The following is a 16,250-nucleotide window of genomic DNA, read 5'->3' on the forward strand; positions in this document are numbered from 1 at the left end:
ACCCATTCACCAAGATGGACAGTACCCATTCACCAAGATGGACAGTACCCATTCACCAAGATGGACTGTACCCATTCACCAAGATGGACAGTACCCATTCACCAAGATGGACAGTACCCATTCACCAAGATGGACAGTACCCATTCACCAAGGTGGACTGTACCCATTCACCAAGGTGGACTGTACCCATTCACCAAGATGGACAGTACCCATTCACCAAGGTGGACTGTACCCATTCACCAAGGTGGACTGTACCCATTCACCAAGGTGGACAGTACCCATTCACCAAGATGGACTGTACCCATTCACCAAGGTAGACTGTACCCATTCACCAAGGTGGACTGTACCCATTCACCAAGGTGGACAGTACCCATTCACCAAGGTGGACAGTACCCATTCACCAAGATGGACAGTACCCATTCACCAAGGTGGACTGTACCCATTTACCAAGGTGGACTGTACCCATTCACCAAGGTGGACTGTACCCATTCACCAAGGTAGACTGTATCCATTCACCAAGGTAGACTGTATCCATTCACCAAGATGGACTGTATCCATTCACTAATATGGACTGTACCATTCACCAAGGTGGACTGTACCAATCACCAAAGTTGACTGTACCCATTAATCAAGATGGACTCTAACCATTCACCAAAGTGGACTATACCCAATCGCCAAAGTAGACTGTACACATTCACCAAGGTGGACAGTACCCATTCACTAAAGTGGACGGTACCCATTCCCCAAGTTGGAGGGGATCTGGGGAAAGGACGTCATGAGAAAAATGTACTTTAGCTGCAAGTGCTTTGCTTAATCAATCGATAAACAATCACGAACAACATTGTTAAAATGTAAACAACATTTTGATAGGAACATGCATCTTAAGAATCATATTGTTAATCTTGCCTGTTGTAATCTACATAGCGGATTAAAATTGGGTAGAAAGAATAGAGATCTCGGCAGAGGACAGCAAACTCATCCAGAATTATCAGCTCAGTCTCCTGGGTATCAGACTTGACTTCTGCTTTCATTTGTTCTTCCTCTATTATAACCTTTATTGATTTCTTCTTCAGTTTCTCCAGGGTTGGTATGAATTGGTTTTTCAACAGTTCAGGTTTTGCTTTGCTAATGATTGGCTGAGTATACACTGCAAAATATAAAAAGAAACAGCTAGTTAATGGTCTCTATTTACACATGGTCAGCAAGTTAATGATGGATGTACATTGGATGCACACTCTGCATATAGATGGGTGCATTATTCCTGTTTCACATCTAATGTGCCCAGCATGGCTCACATATTAATGTCTAACACACTGGAAATCTATAAACAAGGTGTACCACATTGATGAGAACAATTTTATTTATAGTAATTGGGCCTACTCTCAATAACGTGGTTGCACTACCCACTCCCCTCGCCAGAAGTGCCTGGTGGATGATCCAGCTTGGTCTCCTCCCGAGGTCCCCCAACATCACAGATGTCAGTCTTCAACCAATACTATTCACTCCACATGATATCAAAAAAAGGCTGAAGGCACTGGATACTGCAAAGATTATAGGCCCTGACAATATCCCGGTAATAGTACCAAATACTTGTGCTCCAGAACTTGACGCTCCCGTAGCCAAGCTGTTCCAGTACAGCTACAACACTGGCATTTACCAATGTGCAAAATTGCCCAGCTGTGCCCTATACACAAGAAACTGGACAAATCCAACCCAGCCGATTACTGCTCTATCAGTCTATTCTCCATCATCAGCAAAGTGATGGAAGGAGTCATCAATAGTGCTATAAAGTGGCACTTACTCAGCAATAACCTGCTCACGGACGCTCAGATATGGTTCCACCAGGTCCTTACCTTATTACAGCCTTAGTTCAAACATGGACAAAAGAGCTGAATACCAGAGGTGACGGGAGAGTGACTGCCTCAAGGCAGCATTTGACCAAGTATGCCATCAAGGAGCCCCTAGCTAAACTGGAGTCAATGGGAATCAGGGGGGAAACTCTATGCTGGTTGGAGTCATACCTGGCACAAAAGAAGATGGTTGTGTGGTTGGAGGTCAATCATCTCAACTCCAGGACATCACTGCAGGAGTTCCTCAGAGTAGTGTCCTAGGCACAACCATCTTGAGCTGCTTCATCAATGACCTCCCTTCCATCATAAGGTCAGAAGTGGGGATGTTTGCGGATCACTGCACAATGTTCAGCATCATTCGTAACTCCTCAGATAATGAAGCAGTCCATGTCCAAATGCAGCAAGATCTGAACAATATCCAGGCTTGGGCTGACAAGTGGCAAGTTACATTCATGCCACACAAGTGCCAGGCAATGACCATCTCCTACAGGAGAGGATCTATCCACCGCCCCTTGACATTCAATAACATTACCTTTGCAGAATCCCCCACAACCAACATCCTGGAGGGTTACCATTGATCAGAAACTGAACTGGACTAGCCACATTAATACTGTGACTACCAGGGCAGGTCAAAGGCTAGGAATCCTATGGCGAGTAACTCACCTGCTGACCTCCCCAAAGCCTGTCCACAATTTACAAGGCACAAGTCAGGAGTGTAATGGAATACTCTCCACTTGCCTGGATGAGTGTAGCTCCAACAACACTCAAGAAGCTCAACACCATCCAAGACAAAGCAGCTTGCGTGATTGCTCTGCCTTCCACAACATTCAAACCCTCCACCACCAAGGAACATTGGCAGCCGTGTGTACCATCTACAAGACGGTTACTTGGACAACACTTTCCAAACCTGCGACCACCACCGTCTAGAAGAAAAGGAGCAGCAGATACCTGGGAACCCCACCACCTGGAGGATCCGCTCCAAGTCATTCATTATCCTGACTTGGAAATAGATCGCTGCTCCTTCACTGTCGCTGGGGCAACATCCTGTAACTCCCTTCCTAACAGCACAGTGGGTGTACTGACTCCTCCAGGAATGCAGCGGTTCTAGAAGGCAACTCACCATTACCTTCTGAAGGGCAACCATGGATGTGAAATGCTGGCCTAACCAGCGACGCCCACATCCCCTAAATTAATTTTTTTAAAAATGGTGAGTAATCTGTCGTATTAGGATACCAGACGAGAAACCCAAACAATTTGTTAATAGGGTAGAAAAGTATACTTTGCTGATTTGACTGACAAATAGGAATCATTCAGGTCAAATAAAACTTTGGGCGCGATGCTCTTGCCACGTTGCACTCGAGCAAGAGCACAATCGAGGCCGCGGATCTACCGGTACCCTCGTGGGATTCACCAAAGACCTGCAAGGTGTGGGGTGGGACCAAACTGCACTCGTTGAAGTAGATCTTAAACCTACTTAAGTCCTACCTACCCGGCATTCAGCAGCCTCCCTCGATTCACCAGCCTCCCCAGCGAGGCTGCAGCCAGACGCCAATCAGTACTGGTCCACAAGAACATGGACCAGGCGGAATGGCACACGGAAAATCTCCTGGGCCATTGGATGCCCCAGAGTGATCAGGAATAGTGCAGTGTGGGCCCCTCCCCCTGGAACGTGGGCACCTTGGCACTCTCTGTTTGGCACCTTGACACTGCCACCCTAGCTGGGGCACTGCCTGGGTGCCAGGGTGGCAGTGCTAGGGTGCCCAGGTGTCAGGGTGGCACTCCCAATGGTCAGGGCCTGAGGGGGGTAATGCCCATTGTGGTGAATGTAACTTAGTAATTCACATTGTATTTACCAATACCATTGTAAGCGCTGTAGCGTTATCCGACCACTAGGGGGAGTAGCTCTGGGAATGCTCAGGAGTTTGTACAGGGCTCCACCCTTGGCTCCGCCCACGACTCCTCCCCCTGGACTACTGTATAAATACCCTGATCCAGAGCCAGCCTGCCAGTTCATCGAGAGTTCAACGGGTAACAGGCTGGCTCTGTAGTAAGTAGATTAAAACCACCATATCTTAAAGCATGTGTCTAGTGAATTGATGGTTCCATCAATTTAATCTACTTAAGAACAGTCAGGATCGATCATGGAATCAGCCCTCAAGCCTGGAACTTGACCCACAGGATGCAGAGGCAAAAGAAATCTTCTCCCACTGGCTGCGGTGCTTTAAGGCCTACCTGGCACAAGCGAGCACAGCCAAAACAACAGAGGAACAGAAGTTAAGTCTACTGCATGCGAGGGTGAGCCACAGAATCTCTACGCAACTAAACTCGGCCGGTTCATATACTGCAGCGCTAGCGATACTCGATAAGATGTATGTAAGGCCCATTAACGAAGTTTACGCACGCCATGTGTTCACGACTCGCCGCCAGCGGCCTACAGAATCACTCGCCGAATTTTTAAGAGAGCTCAATAATCTATCAAATGACTGTAACTATCAAGCGGTTACCGCGGCTGAACATAGAGAACTTGCTGTACGCGATGTTTTTGTAGCGTGCCACAGGTCTAATTATGTGCGCCAACGACTGCTGGAAAAGGGGGCCTCAAGACTTAGGCCCCAGGGACCGCATATGTCCTCACTTGGGGAGTATGGAGTAGTGCCCGTGTGAAGGGGGAGACATTTCCATTGGGTGGGGGATGGGGGTAACCCACAGGCGCACTTAGAGATCCAGGTACCCTTTCAAAATGGCGGCCCGTGTTTAGCTTCCCAGTGCTGAAAGAAATTCTAAGAGCACGATTTTCCGGAAAGATTTCGAAGTGTGGTAATGAGCGAGTACTGTCACGAGCTTCCTGGCGCTCGGACCAGTGAGGCCGGCAGCACTATTCCATGATAATTGATCCATTTCACGAGGCACAATGGGCTTCATACTGCAAATGAAGGCTCACCAGCTGATTCGCCAAGACTGCGCTCGCCAATCCCACTAACAAGGTCGAATAGCACTTAAACAGCTCTTGCACAGCCAATCCCAGTTGCTAGCAACAATAGTGCCGAGAAGACTGGCCCCAAGATTCGGCGATGCAGACCTGGAGAGGCTCCTAGACGCAGTGGAGGCCAGAAGGGATGTCCTGTTCCCCACCGAGGGCCCCGGAGGGTGAGCCACAGGGTGCCCAGTGCTGCTAGGACGAGGTGGCGGGGGTTTTAAGCTCTGGGAGTGTGACCAGGAGTACTGGCCTCCAGTGCCGTAAGAAGGTCAACAACCTACACTGGGCAGCATGGGTGAGTAGACACACCCCAAGTGAGGACACCCTGCTATGCGGACCCCGGGGCCCCCTCCCCTCTTCAGGCCCCCCAATTCACCTCAGCAGACCCCCTTCCAACACGTCATTCCCCCCCCCCCCCCCAACCTCCCGGAGGTGCTACTTACCAGCCCTGCATAGCCCCTCTTCAAACCCCCCCCCCCCCCCCCCCCACAATTTAACCCTCCTTTCATGGTCATGGCCCCTCTCGGGCCCTGACCCTTGGTAGTGCTCCACCCCCCCCCCCCCTGCCTGAGACCTTTCCATCCCCATGCGAGCATCCACCCCTCCAACTCTCCATGCGACCCACAACCCTCCCTTCACCTCTCCTCTCCCTTCAACCCCCCACCACCCTTCCTTCACACACACCCAACCACTGTGAACCATGATGCCCTCAGGAGTAGAAGCTCTCACACAATCGCCGGTAGATGGCCTAGACTGGCGGAGAAGTGTCGGACATAGGGATCTTCACCAACTTCGATGAACGGGCCCTGGAGGTGACGGTGGTGGACGAGGACAGAACGGTCACTGATGCAGAGGTTCGCATAAGCCTCAGAGATGAGGAATCACCTGGCCCCACACATGGAACCTGTCAAACGCGAGTTGTTATTAACTTACTGATTAACCCATCCCTCCAGCTGACCACATGTCCATTCGACCGCAGCTCCTCCAGCCAATGGCACAGGCCCATCCCATCTTCAGCCTCCCGGAGAACCCCTTGGAGGAGAACTCAGAGGGAGACACGATCAATGTGTCACAGCTTTCATCCCACCTTCCACCAGCGCAGACACATGCACCTTGGTGGAAAACGATTGTCAGGCTTCTGGGGCACAATCTGGTGAGCACAACAGAGCTGCTGATGTACATCAGGTGGAGGCAGGAACCCCCAGGCGAGACAGCAGTCGGAGGTCTGCTGGATCCCAGGACTCAGTTGGGTCCCAGCTTGATGCTGAGCCTCTGGTACAGGGTTACTGATGGAGATGCAAGGGTGTGGTCAGGCCATTCAGAGGGAGATGACAGCGACACTCCAGCAGGTCCATATCTAATTGGTGGAGTCCCAGAGGTTACATATGTAGGAGATGCCGCTGGCAATGCATGGCACCGAAGGAGGCCAACACTGCTAAGGTGGCGACAGCAATGGAGAGCCTGGTGCATGACGTCACCATGAGTTAACGTATCCAATGCTTCGCGCAGCCGACACCAATGGTGCGGACCATGGGGAACTGACAGAGCTGGAAGACCCAGATGATGCAGGGGCAGCCGGGACTCCAACCAGCTGCCCCTCCGTCCCAAGGTGAACCCCAGGGCCCTCTGGGCACCGACCGGAAGGAGGGGACGCTGGGTGCCAACCAGGACCCATCCCCTGGATTGGGGCTGGTGGCCACCAGCTCCCCATAGTTCCACCCCTCTGATGCGTCCAACCACATCGAGGAACACTGAGGGTACCGGATAGGGGGGAAGAGGGAGGGAGGATAGGGGGTGGCGGGGAAGAGTGGGGCGGTATCATCGGAGAGTGGGGAATTTTAGCACACCTGTGATATATTAAATACACGAGAACAACCAGTATGACGTCTGTGTCACTTTCTTCCGCAGTGTGGGCTGACCTCCGAACCCTTGGCCGATCTCTCCAGGCATCTCCCCTCCCCGGGCACACTGCGTGCAAGTGATAGGTGTGAGCGAGCACTCATCAGACGGGACGGGTCAGACTATGACATAGATTGAGGAGCCCTGGTGCTCAGCTCTGTGTGGGTTATCGTCACCGTCACCGTCCCCCCCCCTCCACCCCCCCTCCCCCCCCAACACCCCCACCCTCACAATGACCCACTGACAGTGCCGAAACAGTCCCAGCACCCTGAAGTGATGTGACACATACCCTAAAAGGGTAGGAAATGGGGGTGAGGGTTGGGTAAGTTATCGATGATGGACCGGGTCACATCTTATATGAAATGACCACCTGTCCTGCAGCCTCCGGCTGGTCCTCCAGTCCCTCCCTGGGATTGACCTCCAGCCCCTGTCGCCTCAACTTCCTCCTCCTTTTCCTCGGAGGTGGCAACATGTTCTCATCCTCAACCTCCAGCTCGTCGTCCCACTACTGTGCCAGATTGTGTAGGATACAGCAGACCATCACAAAGCAGGGGACCATTCGTGGAGTGTCCTCTGGGCACCCCTGGAGCAGTCGAGACATCGGAAGCACATTTTGAGCAGACCGATGCACCGCTCAGTGCAGCCCAGGTGGCCACACGGGACACAGGGTCTCCGCTCGGTCTCCGGCTTCCATACTGGCATCATTAGCCAGGTCCTCAGCGGGTATCCCTTATCCCCCCCAAGAGTCAGATGCCCATCCTGGGGTGCTCCTCGAGGAGGCTGGGCATGTCTAACTGCCCCACAAACCCCCCGGGAAGCATGCACACATGTGCATGATCTTCATGTGCTGGTCACACACAAGCTGGATATTCAGGGAGTGGAGACCCATCGAGTTAACATAAGGCACTCCCAGATGGCCCGGTAAGCACATGTGTGCAGTCTATCTGCCCCTGGACCTTGGCATCCCAGCGATGGTCGGAGAATCCTATTGCCCGGGCATCCTGTTGGGCTTGGTCCATGCCAAGATTTATATAGTTTTCTGCCTGGGCAAAGAGGGCATTGGTGACCTGTCAGATGCACCTATGGGCTGTAGCCTGCGAGGTGCCACATAGGTCCCCGCTCGAGCCCTGGAATGATCCTGAAGAGTAAAAGTTCAGGACTGCAGTGAGCACAGGTGTCCTCTTCTTCCTCCATGTGATGCCAGGTGCTGCACTGTCTCCCTGTTGAGGTGGTGCCTCCTGCGGCACGCGCTGTCGATCATCTGTTCAAAGGATCAGCGATCCCTGCACACTATGGGCCTTCGCGGGAATCCCCCTCTGGGTCCCACCCTGGCCTGATAGGTGGCCGGGTCCTCAGGGTGTGGAGCGGGGTCCAACACATGGGCCGTCGCCTTGACCATCTGCAGATGCTGCCGTCATCTTCGGCGTCTGGCCGCCTGGGCTAGCAGCAGCACCACAAGCGCATGTTCTGGTGGGTCCAAAATACCGTCCGTAGCGTTCAATATCTGTAAGGAATTGGGAGAGGCTGTTAGACTGATAAACAGCAGCGGCTTCCACCACGGGACTCTCCATACCCTCCATTCCCCCACTGATACCCCCTCCCTCCACACGGAATGCCCGCCCATGCACCCCCGGCCACAGCGGACCCCCCTCACCAGACCCCAGATCCTGTACTCCGGACACCCGCTCGTAACGTCATCTGGACCGGCTCCTGGACCTCTCCCCATTGCACTTGCACACCCTCCAGCCGTGGACATGTCCACAAACCTATGTCCCATCCCTGGTGTTGCTGGCTGATGCATGTGTGGTTTTGCTTCCCGCAGTATGCAGGCACATTGTCCAGGCATCACAGTCTGATTGGGATGCTCGGCAATGATTCCCTATGCTATGTGACCCACTCACCCACGGGAATCCATTTGGGTTGTGTAACGTGCTCACTTCACCACCATTGCCAATTCCCTGTTACCAATAGTCTTCATCCGCACGGTCAGAGGCCTCGGCACTCAGTGGGAGTTACGGGGGGTTGATGGGGCAGACGGGCAGGGACAAGGGTTGCCCCCGGAATCGGTACATGTGATCGAGGTGTTGACATGGTGGGGCTGCATGCGGTTGCCCTCCCAATGTCTCCCCCACCCCTGCGGAGGCCCACCCCCACACAGCCAGGGGCCCCCCACCCCCCGTTGAGCACTGGGGCGGCAAGCCCAGTGCCCCCAGGCTCTTTGCCTGTGAGAAAAGATGGCTACTCGCCTCCTCGGCTACCAAGAGAACCCCTTCCGCCAGATTCACGTTTTAAAAAAAAGAGTACTAATCGGTGGCAGTGTGACCACTTGCTGGGGAGGCCGACGAATTACAGAGGCAGTTGGAAATTGGTTTCTCACCACCCTACGGCGGAATCTCGATTCACTTTCGGAAACGAGCCAGTTGCATCGTAAACTGTTTTGGCGCCTGGCGCGGTTTTGGTTTTGGCCCCTCCTGCTATTCACCGGTCTCGTTTCAATCAAACGAGAATACAACGAGGCAGGAGAATCGTGCCCTAAGTGTGGGCTGAAACAGTAAGATACTTCCCAGCACCCAAAAAGGTGACTATGGGCGGGATTGCCTGACCACACCCAACTGGCGACCGGAAATTCCCGCCCAATGTCAATGGACATTCACATGGCAGGTGGGGCAGAAAAATCTAGCCCCAAATATCATTGGATAGCGGTAGGGAACTCGCCGTCAGAAAACTCACTAAAGAAACGCCACAAACGAACTTAGAAACGCTTCTGTTGAATCATGCCTTTTATTTCTATCACAGTATTAACCACATTAACAACACAGAAAAAAACTCCACAATTCACAGTTAAAAGTTCTTAAACTAAAAAGAAAAAACTTTCACTTATATCCTACATGTTCAATATAAATATTCCAACCAAGCAAACCAAAAACAGTTCAAATGCCACTTACCAATAAAGTTAACAAAACAGGTTCACTTGCTATATTCTGTGTAGAGACATTTTGGAGAGAGACCATTTCAAGGGCTAATCCAGTTCACTTCTGTCTTGTCAGGCCGTTCTGCTCAATGTAACAGCATTTGGAAAATCTGAAAACTACAGACAGTCCTGGCTCCTCCCATTAATTACATCATCTGTATCCCACTAAGATGTCCCAAGACTTGCTGAGCTTGGGCTAAATACAATCCCTCAAATTATCTACTCTCTAGGGAACCATCCAAAATAAACACTATTCCATTAGCCCTTTCTCTGTAACCAAGTTGGAATGAATGATTAACTCACTTTTACAACACCGTAATACAGTTTTAGCAGACACAAATCTGGGTACCTTAACCTAGGTTCTTTAATAATATTATTGCAATAAATACATACATTAACCCAGGCTTTTAATAACATTACTGCAACAGATATAAAATACAATATATATAACAATTGCTGATCTTCACCATATTTAGTGCCATCACCATAACATTGGTGCCTCGAAAGAGCTTGACCTTTATCTTGACCGTTCGCTATTTTTTCTCTGACAGAATTTTTGACCCCACCTATCATTCTACCCTCACCTTACTACACACAACAATCCGTTTCTTCCGCTACTGTCATTATATTAATTCAAATACTTCATTGCTCCAGAGGCACCAGGGGAAAGTGTAAATACAACATGATCTGACTTTGCATAATGGGGTGAGGTCAGCTGATTGGTGGACGACAGCCCAGATTGCATCATTACCTTTGCAATGATAACAGAAAAACCAAGCAACTTTCCCAAGTCAAAGAGAAACAGCACAGCATTATGCTGAATAATTCTCTGAGTAAAGGTGCTCTTCCTGTTAGGCATCCACTGCTCTGGATTTTACTCCAGTCTGACTAATGATCTAATTAAACATCACTGATCTTTCTAATACATGTTTCAGACCTGTGGGTTGTTCTGCAGCTTCTGGTTTCTGTCTGATACATTGCTGATGGACCAGAGCTATGCTGCAGACTGGACTTCGGTGCCAGTTTTATGCAAAAATTCCACAGGTCCCTAAATGGATCAATGTTCTTCCTAAAAAGTAGTTTTTTTCACCAACTGGAATTATACTGCAACATGCACCAATTCAAAGTGTTGTGAAGGTTCAGGGTCTGGCGTAGTTTGACTTTAGTTCAAGTGAAGCCATGCAGGCTGCTAGACTTGAGCACATAATCTAGACTGACATATCAATGAAGTGTCAAAGGAATATTTCAGCTGAAATGTTAATCCAAAACCCTTTAAGTAGATATAAAAATCCAATGCGACTCTTAAGGGACTCTTAAAATAGAGAAAGCTGCTCTCTCACTGGCCTGACCAACATTATCTCCCAAATCTACAACATGCAGTTTGCAATCAAAACGAAAGTGACAATGCTTCAAAGGTTATTCTTGAGACCCATTAAAGATGGATATGAGCATTTTCTAAATGATAAGAAACTGGAAAAGGAATAGACGCAGATGGATACATAAATCACTGAAACAAGTGGACAGGTACAAAAAGATTAATTAAAAACTGAATGGGATGTTAGGTTTTATCGCAGGGGAGCTAGAATCACAAAGTGGGGAACTTATGTTCCAGGGTGTATAAAGCCCTGTGTGTTATAATATAAACATCTTGTGTGTTGCATTATTTCTGAGCACTGATCCTCAGCAAGGATTTATCATCGTTGGAAGGGTTACAATGCAGTTTCATCAAAATTATATCAAGAGTATCAAGAATGAGTAAATTCTGAAGTTGTACAGATTAGACTCTGTTCCCTTGAGTATAGAAGATTAAGCAGTAATCTAATTGAGGTGTTTAAAATTATTAAATTATTCAGTAGAGTAGATAGAGAGATAGGTTGGAGGAGTCCAGCATGAGGGAGCATAACCTTAAAGTTAGAACTAGATTATTCAGGGATAATGTCAGGAAGTGCAAAGGGTAATGGAAATTTGGAACTCTCACTCAAAAGACTGATGAGTTTAGCTCAGTTGATACTTTTGATATCCAAGAGTATTAAGAGAGATGAAGTGAAGATGTTTAAATCAACTTGATGTACAGATTGACCATGATCTAATTGAATGAAGAAACAGGCTCAAAAGGCTGAATAGACCACTCTGTTCCTATGTTCTTGATTTATAAGTGTTATGGCGTGATCTGGAGATTGGAAGTCATTGGGCGGAATTCTCCGACCCCCCGGAGGGGGGGGGGGGGGAATCACGCCGCGCCAGTCGGCGGCCCCCCCTCGGCGATTCTCCGGCCCGCGATGGGCCGAAGTCCCGCCGCTGACAGGCCTTTCCCACCGGCATGGTTTAAACCACCTCTGGTACTGGCGGAATTGGCGGCACGGGCAGGCTCCGGGGTCCTAGGGGGGCGGGCGATCTGACACCGGGGGGTGCCCCCACGGTGGCCTGCCCCGTGATCAGGGCCCACCGATCGGCGGGTGGGCCTGTGCAGTGGGGGCATTCTTTTTCCTCTGCCCCCACCATGGCCTTCACCATGGCGGGGGCGGAAGAGAACCCCTCCCCTGCGCATGCGCCGGTATGACGTCAGCAGCCGCTGACGCTCCGGCGCATGCGCGGACTTCCGCCGGCCGGCGAAGGCCTTTCGGCCCCGGCTGACGGGGTGCCAAAGGCCGTTCACGCCAGCAGGCGGGGAGGGAACCACTCCGGCGCGGGCCTAGCCCCTAAAGGTGCGGAGAATTCTGCACCTTTGGGGAGGCCCGACGCCGGAGTGGTTCACACCATTCCGTCCCGCTGGGACCCCCCGCCCCGCCGGGCAGGGGAGAATCCCGGCCATTATTTCAAAGGTTTTCTTTTTTTCTGAAGTACTAAGAAATCAGGTCAAGATGTGTGCGCAGTGAAATTCACTTTGTGTCAATTTCAAAGTGGCAGTATAATTATGCTCTTCCACCTTCAACTATACTCTTTCATGGGCGGCACAGTGGTTAGCACTGCTGTCTCACAGCACCAGGGACCCAGGTTAGATTCTGACCTTGGGTGACTGTGTGAAGTTTGCACGTTCGCCCCATGTCTGCGTCGGTTTCCTCCGGGTGCTCTGGTTTCCTCCCACAGTCCAGAGATGTGTGGGTTAGGTGGGGTTATGCGGATAGGGTTTAGGGGGAGTGGGCCTATGTTGGGTATATTTTCAGAGGGTCGGTGCAGACTCGATGGGCCGAATAAGCTCCTTCTGCAAAGTAGGAATTCTCTGGTTCTTGGTTCTGTTAAGTGGTATTTGATATAAATTGGCCAGTATTTAATGCCCAGCAAATTATAGGTGCATAATCATACATGATATCAAAGCAGAACAAATCTATTTGCTTCAATGTGAATAAAGTAGATGGCTGCACAGAAGGGATGTTTAGAAAAATACACAAGTTTTTTGAAGGAAATTAATGTATCTAAAGGGGGGGGGGGGCTCCAAAATTATATCGTTATATTCTTCAAAACGATATCATTTTTTGATATTCTCCAAAATGATTTTATATTCTTACCTGCAAGTCTTTTCATCCAAGAAGCATCATCAATGCCCAGATTATTGTTCAAAATTTTCAGGATGTTGCCCAAGATCACGCTAAGCTGTTCTGAAGTGACTACAGTACAGCAATGCCCATCAGGTTTGTTCTCAGGACCTCTTTCCCACCAATACGACAGATAATTACACAGCATGGGCAAAATAACTTCAATAATATGTGGTATTTCGGTGTATCTGGCTCCGGATTCTGCTATGTCATTGATATCCTTTATTAACGCATCTAGTTGAGGCATCTCTGGGCATACTTCCTCGACAGTGTCTGGTAAGCCAAGAACTAGCAAAGCAAACAAAGCGTTATATTCCTTCCCTTCATATATACTGCATTCAATGCTAATAAAAAAATGAAAGAATGAATATTGCAAGAATGTAGAAACTTTATGGTGCGTGATCGAGGCATATTGTAAAATGAACATTGTGACATGGGATGAGTTTCAGAGAGACAATCAAAAGCTTGCCAAAGAGGTGGTTATTTAAAGGTTTCCAAAGAAGAAACCAGAGGTGAATTTTCCGAGAGTCTCTAAAGTTTAAAGATTAATTTCCTAGGAAATGTTGTGAGGAGGGAAATTATGTCCCGTATACCTCTTAAAGACTTTTCAGTCTGATTGGTTGACAAACTTTCCTGTTTCTTGTCCTGCACACACATGCCATAGATCCCTGCATTGGAGGATGCCACACTGGGTCAGACATTAGATTAGGACAAGCCAGGGAGGCGCAGTGGTTAACACTGCTGCCTCACGGCTCTGAGGACCCGGGTTCGATCCCGGCCCTGGGTCATTGTCTGTGTGGAGTTTGCAATTTCTCCCTGTGTCTATGTGGGTCTGCTTGGCCACGTTAAATTGCCCCTTAATTGGAAAACAAATGAATTGGGTACTTTAAATTAAAGAAAAGATTAGGACAAGCTTGCACTTAGAAGACGGCTAAAGCTTTGTGGACATTGGTTTGCAAGATAAATGGCAGTTCCTTCACCACTGACCACAGAATTTAGGGCTAATAGTTCGATAGTCTGCAGGGATTCAATTTCTCCACCTGATGTCACTTCAGTTATCTTTTATTAAACACCAGCATAGAGCTATGTTTCCTGTATTTTTCTGATTTTGAAAGCAGGATAAAATGTACTGAATAATTGCGCCCAAATCCACCTCCACCCAGGAATGTTCAATTGCCCAAGACTTGCGCACTCCCCTCTCCATTTGCTGTATCCCCAGTCCGGTTTCCCGGGTTAAGTTATGTCTTCCTTGCATGGTGGGCTCCCAGTAGGGTTCCTGCCATTGTGAGAAGAGCCTGCCAGAATTTGTGACTGCGAAATCCCAGTGGTGCTAATGTGGGATCACTGCTGAGGCATCAGGAGAAAACGGCTGCTAGTTTAAAAGGGTAGCAGAGATGCCGGCATGTTGCAGAGTGAGCTTTATGCAGGCAGGCCGGTGTCGATCAAATAGAGGCCCTTTTTTTCCCCCCAAGGGGACCTCAGCCACATTCCACATGACAGTCTACAGCCACGGTGGTGAAATGGATGGACATTAGGGAAATCTGTTCGGCACATGGGCTGTCGCATTCCTACTGCATACAATGGGCAGGGGAGGGACAGTCAGTCATAATCCATCAATTCCAGGCACAATAAGAGTAGGAAATCCCACCCAAAGTTTTGTGGAAACAAGGAAGCAATATTGCCACCTGAAAAGAGCAAACATGTTTTAATGCAAATTGAAAAAGGCACAAAATTCTGTAAACGTACACTGCCAATTGAGTTTCAAAAGGATTAAATACACTCTGTAATTATCAGCATTATTGCAGACATAAACACTGCGCAATGTTTTGTATTTCCTTTCAATTAACTCTTATGAGTATAATTGTCAGTAAGACAGCTCTTTTTGCAAGACAGTGATACATACTGATTCGTTCTCGAGGTGTTTTTGTATTGAAAACTGACTGTGGGTTGTGTATGTTGATAGAAGGCTCAAGAAAAGCTACTGGCATAGCAGCTGCAAGAGTGGCAAGACATTCTCCAAGGACTGGCCGTTGTCTGTGACACAAGATGAAAGAGGAATGGTAAAGCTATCTTGTTATCAAATAAAACGCAAACAGCCAAAAAAAACATGTCCCAATATCCAAGTAACTGCAGTTGCCATAGCTGAGCACAAGACGGTGACACCACAAGTATGGTTCACAAATTCTACTGCAGCACAGCTACAAATATTTTGCTCAAACCCTTTATAGGAATGTTCTAGAAGCAATAGAAAGATCCTGCACAATCTCATCAATGGTTGAGAAGCTAACTTGAGAACCTACATTGGAATAGAAAAGTTTAGAGAATGAAAATGATGAAGAGTAATTTGCCAGGCTTAGCTTGACCCAGTTCAAGATGGTCCACGGGGCTCATATGACTGTGGCCCGGATGAGTAGGTTTTTTGAGGAGGTTGAGGACAGGTGTGGGCGATGTGGGGGAAGTCCTGCGAATCATGTACATATGTTTTGGGTGTGTCTGAGGCTGAGGGGATTTTGGCAGGGATTCTCAGACGTCATGTCAGAGGTCCTGGAAGGGAGGGTGACTCTGAGTTCCGGAGATGGCGATATTTGGAGTGTCGGAAGATCTGGGAGCCCGGGGGGGAGGTTAGCATGAAGAATCCAGTCACAAATATTGATGAAACACAATCCGTGATGTATTTTACACTTGAATGAGATGGTTTCTTGAAAGAGAGGGATACTGAACGGTTAGGAGAGCAAGAAGGCAGCCAGCATTGGGCTTGTGATACGTGGAGTGAAATACTGGCATGGACTTAATGGATGGAAAGATATGTTTGCATGCTATTCTATGATATAAGGGACAGTAAAAGATGGAAAGATGGTCCTTTTAGATAAATTAGACTTGTCTTCAGAACCAATATCAAGGTTAGGAGCAGAAGTAGGCCATTCAGCCCATCGAGCTTGCTGCACCATTCCAAAAGATCACCTGATCATCTACATCTACTTTATTCCCCCCCCCCCATTATCTCAGGTCCCTTGATATAA

General features: G+C 48.9%; 1 protein-coding gene across 1 annotated transcript in view; it reads right to left on the minus strand.

The window, feature by feature from the left end:
* ryr3 (ryanodine receptor 3) overlaps window positions 1-16,250 on the minus strand; it is a 500,545-nt gene that overhangs the window by 126,103 nt on the left and 358,192 nt on the right. The window contains 3 exon segments of the mRNA XM_038785757.1: window positions 907-1,147; window positions 13,204-13,518; window positions 15,134-15,264. Of these exon segments, the coding sequence (XP_038641685.1) occupies window positions 907-1,147; window positions 13,204-13,518; window positions 15,134-15,264 (687 nt within the window).

Source organism: Scyliorhinus canicula, chromosome 2, assembly GCF_902713615.1.
Source record: "Scyliorhinus canicula chromosome 2, sScyCan1.1, whole genome shotgun sequence".
In the NCBI taxonomy this organism is placed as follows: domain Eukaryota; kingdom Metazoa; phylum Chordata; class Chondrichthyes; order Carcharhiniformes; family Scyliorhinidae; genus Scyliorhinus; species Scyliorhinus canicula.